Source organism: Sitodiplosis mosellana, unplaced genomic scaffold (genome assembly GCF_009176505.1).
Source record: "Sitodiplosis mosellana isolate CC-2019 unplaced genomic scaffold, AAFC_SMos_1.0 Smas_scaffold_5, whole genome shotgun sequence".
Classification (NCBI taxonomy): Eukaryota; Metazoa; Arthropoda; class Insecta; order Diptera; family Cecidomyiidae; genus Sitodiplosis; species Sitodiplosis mosellana.
Genome location: NW_022595248.1, coordinates 4,615,451 through 4,627,727, shown reverse-complemented (window position 1 = coordinate 4,627,727; position 12,277 = coordinate 4,615,451). Strand labels below are relative to the sequence as shown.

The 12,277-nt window shown below is 35.9% G+C and overlaps 2 protein-coding genes across 2 annotated transcripts; one reads left to right on the top strand and one right to left on the bottom strand.

The window, feature by feature from the left end:
• The first annotated feature begins 5,802 nt into the window (after nucleotides 1-5,802).
• Nucleotides 5,803-7,640, top strand: LOC129566779 (caspase-1-like). The gene is made up of 3 exons (XM_055443006.1): nucleotides 5,803-6,059; nucleotides 6,227-6,782; nucleotides 6,838-7,640. The coding sequence occupies exons 2-3, from the start codon at nucleotides 6,380-6,382 to the stop codon at nucleotides 7,506-7,508; spliced, it is 1,074 nt and encodes a 357-aa protein (XP_055298981.1). The 5' UTR covers nucleotides 5,803-6,059; nucleotides 6,227-6,379; the 3' UTR covers nucleotides 7,509-7,640.
• A 2,213-nt stretch (nucleotides 7,641-9,853) lies between these two features.
• LOC129566777 (zinc finger protein 814-like) lies at nucleotides 9,854-12,220 on the bottom strand. Its single transcript, XM_055443004.1, has one exon. The coding sequence runs from the start codon at nucleotides 12,154-12,156 to the stop codon at nucleotides 10,324-10,326; it is 1,833 nt and encodes a 610-aa protein (XP_055298979.1). The 5' UTR covers nucleotides 12,157-12,220; the 3' UTR covers nucleotides 9,854-10,323.
• Between the last annotated feature and the right edge of the window lie 57 nt (nucleotides 12,221-12,277).

Genomic DNA, 12,277 nt, shown 5'->3' with positions numbered 1-12,277 from the left:
AAGTACATTTGATGAATGTTATTCGTTTAAGTTCCACTGGATTTCTGCGTCATCGAAATGAATCATTTTTTGGAACATAACTTTACTGAACTGTATTACGATACTACATTTTACTAGTGGCTTCTATGTCGGTTTGGCATTCGAATTTTTTATTCACAAATTCGCGCCCAGTGCCACAGAAAAATCAACAATTTTTCCAAATCTCGGAAAGGAACTCAAGCTGATTGTGAGCGATTGTGTGAAACATTCCATTCGCTGAACTTCGATGTACAAGTCTACGATGATTTGAAAAAGAGGGATTTGGGATTTTATGAACTGAAAAAAGGTAAACTAAACTAATTCAATAAAAAAAGCATCCATTCATGATCTACCTTTGTTTTTGATCAGTTGCTGATATGGACCATTCTGACAACGATTGTTTGGTGGTTATATTTCCAACGGGTGAAAATCAATGATGATGATAGCTCATGCAATACTCTATTAAATCATAATCTCATGAGCTATGTGTATTCGAAGGACGATATGTATCCACTGCAAGAAGTTTGCAGCTGCTTTACGAATGAAGCTTGTTCAACGCTAGCAAATAAGCCGAAAACATTCTTGGTTCAAGCATGTCAAGGTAAAAAGCGAGAATAGGCATTCGATATAAAGAATTGGTCGTTATCAACATTCGTCCCGATTAATAAGCTATCTAGAATGGTTTTTCTACCGGAATAAGATTTTTTAGTGGCTTATTCTTCAATACCTAAATTCGTTGCGTTCAGAGATCCAAAGGGAATTTGGTTTATTCAATCATTTTGCGATGAAATGAAAAAACGAAAACTAGAACATGATTTAATAACTAGATCCACTTTGACACTAACCGTACAAAGAGTCGTATATGATTATGAAGCCAGATCCAGTGATCCCAAAATAAATAAAAGGAAACAGACTCCGTGTATCTTTTCAAGGCTAACGAAATTAATCGTTTTTCCAAAGGAACAGGAGACTGAATGCCAGCCAATGGACTGGGAACACTGACATCACCGATGTAAAATGCAACTTACTCATTTATTTTTAAGATTAAAGCTAACTACACAGTTCCTCGTGGAATGAAAAAATTTCTCCGGTGAAATTTTTACAGGTGATATTTGTATGGTGTTTTGTATTTTCGAATTGCAAGCATAATGATTTTTGATGTATGAAACAGTTAACTCTCTCAAATATCAACACAACACATGAACAAATTTGAATTTTGAATTCATTCTTGAATTTATTTTGATCTTTCTTATTTTTTTACGACCGTGAAAAAAAATTGTTTAGACAAAACACATAGAAGAATGAACTCAAAAACTGTTTAGTGAGTTAGCTGATTTATACATCAAAAATCATTATGCTTGCAATTCGAAAATAAAAAACACCATAAAAATATCACCTGTGAAAATTTCACCGGAGAAATTTTTTCATTTCACAAGGAACTGTGTACTTAGCTTAAAGTGTAATGAGCAAAAAAAAATCAGAGAAACTATAGATTTTGACTCAGCTCAATCCTGATTTGGTTTGCTTTATAAATATAATTCAGAGCATGTTATGAGCTTGTGAATTGAATATAATGAATTTCTTTGTTATAAAACGTCATTTCCCTTATTGAAATAAACAGTTTTCATCAAATCTGCATTCGGCCAAAAAATATCAAAATAAAAAACCCAAAAAACATTATCATTTGATTTATTTTTTGATCTGCAAAAATAATTAAAAAAAAAAAACAATATATTCGTTCAGCCAATTTCGAACTCCACTGAGCTATGCGTCATCGAGAAATTTCAGAAGAGAGCTATATAAAGATTAGTGTTCGGTAAATCATCGATGTAGCAAAACTCTTGGAATTTATGTGTACAACAATAAATAGTTTATATCAGGATCATGTATTTTATTGGAATTTGAGATAATGAAAAAGAACTCAAAAAAAGTACGCAGAAAATGTAACGTCATTTTAGTAAACTATTTTCATCGAATAAAAGTCATACTCACTCAAGGAGAGAGTGGGGCCGTACGACGATTGTGTATATATATATAATATTCCGAACCATTTCCATTGTGCAATTGAAATCGTTCAAGAGGTGACTACTTTAAAAGCTTCTTGAAATGGACAGTAAAAACTCAACATATTTTACAGAGTCTCTCGAAAACGATTCTCAATCGAATAGTGTAGAACTTGATTATGCAAATGATCGAAATGCTGTGTGTGACGATAGTGTAATAAGTGTGCTTAGAAAATCTTTTCACCCGGTTTTGAAGCAAATCAGCTCTGGCAACGGAATAAATCGTTTACGAAAACGTGAATTGCAATACTATTACAATATGAACCACAAGCATCCAGGATTGGCGTTGATTTTCAATCACAATTATTTCTACAATAATTTGAATCCACGGAACGGAACTCAAGCTGATTGTGAGCGATTGCGCGAAACATTCCATTCGTTGGACTTTGATGTACAAGTCTACGATGATTTGATAAAGAGGCAAATAATGAATATTTTGGATAGAGGTAAACTAAATTAGTTCAATAAAAAAAGCATCCATTCGTGATCTAATTTGGTTTTTGATCAGTTGCTGATATGGACTATTCTGACAACGATTGTTTGGTGGTTGTATTTCTAACACATGGCGAACTGAAGGGTTTCAATGATGATGATAACTCATGCAATACTCTATTAAATCATGATCTCATGAGCTATGTGTATTCGAAGGACGATATGTATCCACTGCAAGATGTTTGGTATTATTTTACGGATGAAGCTTGTCCAACGCTAGCAAATAAACCGAGAATATTCTTGATTCAAGCATGTCAAGGTGAAAAGCGAGAAAAGGCATTCAAATTTGGGCCGATTGTGTACGTAAATTTGACAGCAGATAGAAGAGAGCGAACGGCAAATTTTTCATTTCTACCGAAACAAGATTTTTTAGTTGCCTATTCTTCGCTACCTAAACATGGTGCGTTCAGACATTCAAAGAATGGAAGTTGGTTTATTCAATCATTTTGCGATAAAATGAAAAAACGAAAACCAAATGACGATTTATTGACTACTTTAACACTAACCGTACAAGAGGTCGCATATAATTATGAAACCAGATCCAGTGATCCCAGATTAAATGAAAAGAAACAGACTCCGTGCATCTTTTCAAGGCTAACGAAATTAATCGTTTTTTCGAAGAAACCTGGGACTGAATGCCAGCCAATGGGCTGGGTGTGTCAGCCGATGGGATGGATTCACTAATATTATTGATATAAAATGTAACAAACATAATTTTTTTAAAGATTAAAGTACGTACACGACTCCACGATGATAAGAGAATTGGCAATATATTATTCAACTTTGAGAAAAGGTATCACGGAGGACGATAGTCCGACAAGTGACGCACCATAGACTGTGCATTTCAAGCCAAATATCAAAAATGCCAGTTTTTGCGTCACGAGTATATATACAGTAAATATGCTATTTTCTCAGGAAACTATTTGGGCCCCGGCATGTTAGGTACCGTTGGAAAGGTCTTGGCCCAAATAGTCGGAAACACCATACCCCCCATGCCTTAAGTGTGGTCTAGGCAAAAATATAGCGGTTGGAAAATTTCGATAAATTTTCAAATCTATACCCATATCTTACAAAGGGGGTATCCAGGGGGTGGTCTGAGATGTCCAACAGAAGCTCCTCCTCGCCACCTTTCCAACGCCGGTCTAACTGCCCCGATTGGTCCAAAAACGAAAAAGATATGGGCATTGGCAGTTTGATCTTGATTTTTTATGAAAGTTTTGATTTGTGCGTCCGTTCGTTCGTTTGTCCGGAAACTTTTTAGACCCCCACAGATTCCGGTGCCGATATGCCCAAGCTGTAGCTGGTGTCGGGCCACATCGAAACCCGTCCTCAGATTGACATTTGCATTACAGGAGAGCTGGCTATGGCTTCACTAGCCTGCATGTAAACGATTTTTTCAAGTATTTATTTCGCACACTAGATCAACTCAGACGCCCATCGGGCAAAGTCAGCTCGGTATCATTTGAGAAGACCTTCAAAAAGTTCCATACACACATGCCAATGTTTATGTGATATAAAAGAAAAAAGTCGATTTTTATGAAAAATCGACCCCCTTAAATTTCACACCAAACGCGATTTCTCAAAAATCAGCCCGACAATGTTTTACCAAAAACTGAGCGTTTGTAGCCGGCCACCATACCAACAAAATGGCATATGCCACATATCCGGGAAAATTCGTATTTCGAAGTTTTGGGCACAGGCAGTTCATCAATGAACGGAATTTGTACGAAGAGTCGCATTCTACGATGAAATTGCTGCCAAAAATTATACTGCGTAGATTGAGTCTAATACAAGCTTCACAAAAGTGGCGCCCCAAAAAACGCATCTGATTTGCATTGTACATGCAAGCGGTGAGAGTTCGAACTAACAAATTACAACAACAAATACTACTGACAGGCTCAACTCTCGATCTACTGGCTGAAAAAGGCTCACGAAAGACCATATCAATCGATTAAAAGTGGTCAAGCAATCGATTAAAAGTGGTCACAATGCGATCTGAGGGCATTTCATGGTCGAAAAATAAGCTCACTTTCCAGAGCTTTGGTGGTTGGAAATTAATATGTTTCAATGAAGTAATGTGTCAAAAATTACTTCAAAACTCTTTTAATGGATATTTTGAAATTTAATCACATTTTACAATGTCCAATAAGGGGAAAATGAGACTTTTTTTAAATGAAAGTGGAAATTTGCTATTTACAAAACTTGTGAAATGTATATGCAAATGTTTTACCCGAAAAATTAAAATTTTCCAATGATAAGACCTTAAAATAGACATATTTCTGGCAAAAGTGTATTTTTTCCGAGAATAATTGCCTTACAAAAGTAGTGATATCAGATGAAAAACCTCTAGACGAGGTTAAAATGGAGTGACGCTCCTGTGCGTGGATTTACCACTCAAAATGACTGATATCATTTTGAGTGACGCTTTGACGCTGTATTATCTCTGGGTACGAAGTTCAAAAGTGTTTTTCGCATTCACTATTGTGAAAATTTATTTACAATAAGGAAAAATATCGCGTCACGACTTTTGAATTTAGTCTCCAAGTCAAACTTTCAAGCGTTTTGCCGTCCAAAAGTCGTGACGCGATATTTTTCCTTATTGTAAATAAATTTTCACAATAGTGAATGCGAAAAACACTTTTGAACTTCGTGCCCAGAGATAATACAGCGTCAAAGCGTCACTCAAAATGATATCAGTCATTTTGAGTGGTAAATCCACGCACAGGAGCGTCACTCCATTTTAACCTCGTCTAGAGGTTTTTCATCTGATATTATTACACAATAATTCAATAACAAAATAAGAACAGCTGCCACTAGAAAGGTCAATTTATGTATGCACTGCCAAAGCGGAACTTTTTGTGGCATATTCTTTTTTGCCTTTGGGTAGCTCAGACATTTAAAGAATGGAGGTTGATTCACTCAATCATTCTGCGATGAGACGTAATAATAGAAAGCATACGGAGAATTGAGTTTTGATTCAGTCCGACTTGCAAGTGTCTTTTTTTGCCACAAAGCAATAAAATAAATAGTTTGACCAATATGTAAAAATATGAATGAATCAACTTACGCCTTTATCTGCAACAATATTTTTGAGCTCATTTTGCATTCGTACGCAACATTCATCAAGTTCCACTGAACTCTGCGTCATCAAATAAATTCATTCTCGTGAGAAAGCCTTTGAGATATGAAATTCCAGTCCATTTCCGTTGTACAGTTGTAATGGTTGATAAGTCGACTACTTTGAAATGTGGGTAATAGATATTCAATGTGTTTTTAATAATAATTCGACCGATTGCGAGAAACACACTATAAATTACAATTGGTAATTATGACGATATAAAGATATGATATAATATCCGTATTGTTTGATATTCCAACGTTGACAATACTTGTTTGGCAAACAATATTCCGAGTGATCGGCAACCAATTACTTTTACTACTGAAAACAATTCCTGATATGTGTCAGATGCTATCAATGAGCTTGAAGTGAGTGAATAATTTGAGGTCAAATTTAACCAATTTTTTGCATAAATTCAGTCAAAATGTGTCCTTTTAAAATGCCCCTGAAAAAGAACATAAAAAAGAGTCCACAGAAAATATAAAGTCATTTCATTATTTAATACTTCAGTAACAAAGAAATATTTTATCAACAGTGATGCAAAGTCTGAATTCCACTGAATTCTACGTCATCGAATAAATTCATACTTACTCACGGATAGAGATTGTAAAAATATATAAACGTCCAATCCATTTTCATTGTGCAATCGTAACCGTTCAACAGTTGACTGCTTTAAAAACTTCTTGAAATGGACAGTGAAAACTCGACGTATTTTACAGAGTCTCTCGAAAACGATTCTCAATCGAATAGTATAGAACTTGATTATGCAAATGATCGAAATGCTGTGTGTGACGATAGTGTAATAAGTGTGCTTAGAAAATCTTTTAACCCGGTTTTGAAGCAGATCAGCTCTGGCAACGAAATAAATCGATTACGAAAACGAGAATTGGAATACTATTACAGTATGAACCACAAGCATCGAGGATTGGCGTTGATTTTCAATCACAATTATTTCTACAATAATTTGAATCCACGAAACGGAACTCAAGCTGATTGTGAGCGATTGCGCAAAACATTCCATTCGCTGAACTTCGATGTACAAGTCCACGATGATTTGGAACAAGATGACATATTCAATGAACTGCAAAAAGGTAAACTATGCTAATTCAACATTCGTTCATGATCTAAATTATTGTTTTTGATCAGTCGCTGAAATGGACCATTCTGACAACGATTGCTTGGTGGTTGTATTTCTAACACATGGCAAACTGAAGGGTTTCAATGATGATGATAATTCATGCAATACTCTATTAAATCATGATCTCATGAGCTATGTGTATTCGAAGGACGATAAATATCCACTGCAAGATGTTTGGTGCTGCTTTACGAATGAAGCTTGTCCAACGCTAGCAAATAAGCCGAGAATATTCTTGATTCAAGCATGTCAAGGTGAAAAGCGAGAAAAGGCATTCAAATTGATGTCGACGAGGTACGGATTGAGAGGGGCTAGTAGAGAGCTTGAGCGAACGGCAAATTTTTCATTTCTACCGAAACAAGATTTTTTAGTCGCTTATTCTTCTTTACCTGGATTTGGTGCGTTCAGAGATCCAAACGATGGAAGTTGGTTTATTCAATCATTTTGCGATGAAATGAAAAAACGAAAACCAGACCATGATTTATTGACTACTTTAACACTAACCGTACAAAGGGTCGCATATAATTATGAAACCAGATCCAGTGATCCCAGATTAAATGAAAAGAAACAGACTCCGTGCATCTTTTCAAGGTTAACGAAATTAATCGTTTTTCCGGAGAAACCGGAGATTGAATACCATCACAATGGGCTGAGTGTACTGACTGTAAAATGCAAAGAGTAACTCAGTTATTTAAAGATTAAAGTGTAATAAGCAAAAAAAATAACAGAAAAATTATAGAGTGTGATTGGGTTTGCTTCAGAAATTTAATTGTCATAATAAATATTTCTGTAATAAAACAACATTTCCCTTTTATTGGGTCTGGGAATTAATCGTGTCGATTTTTCAAAAGATGGCGTAACTTTGCATGGTTGTATCGGGCAATACTTTTTTCTTTTTCACATGAGTGGTCTAGTGTCAAACTACAAAAATCATCATCTATCATTTCATCGAAGTTTGGATAAACATTTTTTTTTGCGCCTTAAATATGTCAAATTTTGTACCGAAAAAGCAACATTTCCCGCAAGCATTAATTTTTTGCTTTCATTTGAAGAAAACTGCGGCTGAAGCGCATCGAATGTTGGTGGAAGCCTATGGTGAGCATGCTCCATCGGAACGTACATGTGAACGGTGGTTTTCACGGTTCAAAAGTGGTGATTTTAGCACGGAAGACAAGGAACGTCCCGGCCAGCCAAAAAAGTTTGAAGATGCGGAATTGAAGGCATTGCTCGATGAAGATTCGAGTCAAACTCAAGATGAGCTTGCCAGAGCATTGAATGTTGACCGAAGCACTGTTGGATATCGTTTAAGGGCCCTTGGTTTCATTCGCAAGTTGTCAAATTGGGTACCACATGAATTGACGCCAGCGCAAGCTGAAAGGCGTTTAGTGACTTGCGAAATGCTGCTCGCAAGGCACAAAAAAAGAGGTTTTCTGTATCGAATTGTCACTGGTGGCGAAAAATGGATTCATTACGATAACCCCAAGCGCAAAGCATCGTATGTTAAGCCCGGCCAACCAGCAACATCACAGCCAAAACAAGAAATTCACGGCGACAAGGTAATGCTGTCTATTTGGTGGGATGAGGAGGGAGTGGTGTATTATGAGCTGCTGAGAAGTGGTCAAACCATCGATGGGCCTTTCTACCGACAACAATTGATACGTTTGAAACAAGCAATCAAAGAAAAACGCACGAAATGGGAGACCAGAAAAGAGACATTGATTTTCCTACATGACAATGCTCGGCCACACATTGAGAAATCGGTCAAAAACTACTTGGAAAATAGCGGATGGGAAGTTTTGGCTCACGCCCCGTATAGCCCAGACCTGGCTCCTTCCGACTACCATTTGTTTCGATCGATGCAAAACCATATGGACGGAGAGCGGTTCTCTTCAGTTGAAGAAATCCAAAATTGGCTCGATGCATTTATAGCCTCAAAAGATGAGGAATTTTTTAAGGCAGGCATCCGTCAATTGCCCACATTGTGGCAGAAGGTCATCGCTTCCGATGGACAATATTTTGATTGAAATGTAATTTCATTTTGGTATTCAAATAAATGTTTGAAAATTTAAAAAAATCGACAAAACTAATTCCCAGACCCAATAGAAATGAATAGCTTTTTTCATTAAGTCTGCATTCAATCAAAATAAAAAACACAGATTACGTTATCGCTTGATTCATTCTATAATACCAACAGTTAGTTGTATTGAGCTATGAGACTCAAACCGTACTGTAATTCGGAAAATAAAGAATTCAGTACACATACGGTCACATAGCTCAATACAACTACCTAAACTGTTCGTATTAAACCAGAGCCGTCACCTCACCGTTGCTTGTGTATTAAGCAAGTAACACAACCATTCATTCTATAATCTGCCAATATAATTTCAAAAACCATTCATTCGCTCGGCCAATTCCACTGAAATATGAGTCATCGAAAAAGGAGATTTTCAAAAGAGTGCTTTCAACATTTCTATTTGCCACAAAACAACGAAATAAACAGTTTGAACAATATGTAGAAAATTACGCCTCTATCTGAAAAAAAAAATTTGAACACATTTTGCATTCGCACGCAACATTCATCAAGTTCCTCTGAACTCTGCGTCATCAAATAAATTCATTCTGGTGAGAAAGCTTTTGAGATATAGGATTTCAGTCCATTTCCACCATACAATTGTAATGGTTAAAAGGTGGAACAGTTTGAAATGTGGATACGATAGATATTCGACGTGTTTCTATAATTCTATAAATTACAATTGGTAATTATGACGATATACAGACACATGTGATAATATCACTGTTTGATTGTTCAACGTTGACAATATTGGTTTGGCAAAAAATATTCCAAGTGAACGACGATCAATTACCTTTACTACTGGAAACAGTTCTTCAAAGATTGTCAGATGCCATCAATGAGCTTGAAATGAGTATAATATTTATTCTGATCATTATTCAATTTCATGCAGTCCTTACGTTCAATTTCAATTCTTTTCCCTATGTACTAAATATTCAAATGAAACAATTGTAAAATGCGTTCTATTATTATTTATAATTTTGATTTTTTTTAATTTAATTTGGCGGGGATTTTGTTCTTCATGTTTTTTGGCCTTACCGTTTTTGAAATATTAGAGAGTATTACTAAGTATTAGTAAAATGTGTCATGATTTTACTTTACGAAAAAAAAAATCTAGAAAGGTAACAAAGTATACTATGCAATTAAAAGGAATAAAATATATGAAGAAAATGGTCAAATTTTTCTTAAAATCCTAGACATTTCGGTGCTGAAGTTTGACCTTTACTAAGTATAGTTGAACATTTGGCTGAATCAATTTATACTTAAAGAATAATTTGAGCACAATATCTATATTTGCTTACGTGCTATCAATTCCCTTACTAAAGTGCTGAATGCTTTTATTTATTGATGGAATTTAAGAGAAAAATGCATTTAAATTGTTAATATCCATCATGAACAATTATTATTTCGCTCGCTTCCATCAAATTCAGGTAAAATGTGTCCTCTTCAAATGCCCTTCCATGCGTGCTTTGGACTTAAATTTGCGGATGCACATGGGGCAATTCAAAAATGTCGATCCAACCCGACATCCTCTGAGGTGTGCCGTTACCTGTCTCAATATCGCTGGATATTTACATTTGTAGCATTCATACGTTCGATATCCTTGGAACAAATCATTTAGGCCGCCAGTCAATCTGTCTTGTTGTCGCAACAAATTGAAGTGTACGGATCGAAAATGCATATGGAAATCTTGATTGAACAAGAATTTTTTATTACAAAATGGGCATGCATGTGGCTGTTCGTTACGATGTACCAATTCGTGATTTCTCTGATTTCGTTGGGTTTTGAACTTTTGTGAGCAAAATGAGCATTCGAATGGCTGTTCGTCGGTGTGACGCACTTTGTGCTTTCTGACATTTTGTTTTGTTTTGAACGATTTATGACAAATATCGCATTGAAATGGTTTTTCGTCGGTATGGAGTTTTATATGTCCCTTTAAGTGTACTCTCTGTAATCGTTTCGAACAAATCTCACATTCGACCAACTCATGTTCGTAATTATGTCGTTTTATCCTCGGATCATCTCTAGGTAGAGTATCTTTTAGATGAATAAGCTCATGCCGTGTTAAATGCCCTTTCGACGAAAATGCTTTCGAACAAATTTCACATTTAAATTGTTTCACCTTGACGTGTGTAGCGAGAATATGATATTTTAAATCACATTTCCATATGAATATTTTTCCACAGATATCACATTCAAATCGCCTTTCATTGCGGCATCTTTTTTTATGATCCGATAGCCTACATCTTTCTAACTTTTTTAAACAATAGTCGCACTCCACTATTTGTTTTTTCGATGCTCTCTTCTTCTGCTCTGTATTCAGGAATGCTTTGTTTTTCATGTGCCATTGCATGTGCCTCTCTAATTTATCTTTCTGTAATACTTTTTCCGAACATATGTCACATTCATAATCTCCTTCTCGATGTTCTTTTGCAGTATTCTTTGAATGACTTTTCATATGAATTCTCAAATAGCCTCGACTTGTAAAGGTTTTCCAACAAATTTTACATTCCGTTCGTGGAACATACATATGAACGGCCATCATATGAGTGTTCAAATTGCTCTGCTGTCGAAATATTTTATGACAATATTTGCATTTGAATCTATCACCAGTGTGATCCGCTTTGTGTCCCTTTAAAAGGCGTCGTTGCATCTTTTTCGAACAAATATCACATTCCACAATTTCTTTTTTATAAAATGAGTAAATCAATTCATCGTCACCAATCCATATATTGTTGCGATCGTTCGTTTTCTTCTCAATCGTGTATTTTGTATCGTATTTATGTTGTCGTTTGTGTTTCTCAGACCAATGATCGTGTATTTCTTGCGTATGTTTGCCAGAAAAGTCACACAAAGTACAATCGTATGATGTCATCAATTTCTGATGTTGTTCCGCATAATGTTCGATTAATTTGGTTGCACTGTCGAATTCGATGGGTTTCTTACACAGTTGACAGGCGTTTTTATTATTCGGACGACGGAATGTCGACTTGACCAGTTCAATCCATTTGACGCGATAATTCTTTCGTAAAAATGCACTGTCCAAATTTATCACCGGTTGACGGTTCGGATCAACCTCAATAGGTTCGATTTTCGGTTTGACATCGTCGTCTTCTTCGCCCCAAATCGCTCGCACTTGATCTCGTATAGTTTCAAATTGATAGTAGTTGGCACCGTCTTCGATTTCGCTTGTACCGTCTCTATACCTCACTTCATGGTCAGCGAGTTCATCCACTGGTTCGTCCTTTATTTGAATCATTTTCGATGAACGCACTGATGTGTCACGGTTGAAAGATACTTTAATACTAACGACGTAACTTTCTTCATACAGCGTATTTTGATGTCTGAGCCACTACAACATCGACACACTTTCCATGTCT

Bases quoted from the DNA above. Each gene is read 5' to 3' on its own strand.
- LOC129566779 (XM_055443006.1), top strand. From the start codon at position 6,380: ATGGACAGTGAAAACTCGACGTATTTTACAGAGTCTCTCGAAAACGAT. The intron at 6,783-6,837 runs GTAAACTATGCT...GTTTTTGATCAG, and splicing joins ATTCAATGAACTGCAAAAAG to TCGCTGAAATGGACCATTCT.
- LOC129566777 (XM_055443004.1), bottom strand. From the start codon at position 12,156: ATGATTCAAATAAAGGACGAACCAGTGGATGAACTCGCTGACCATGAA.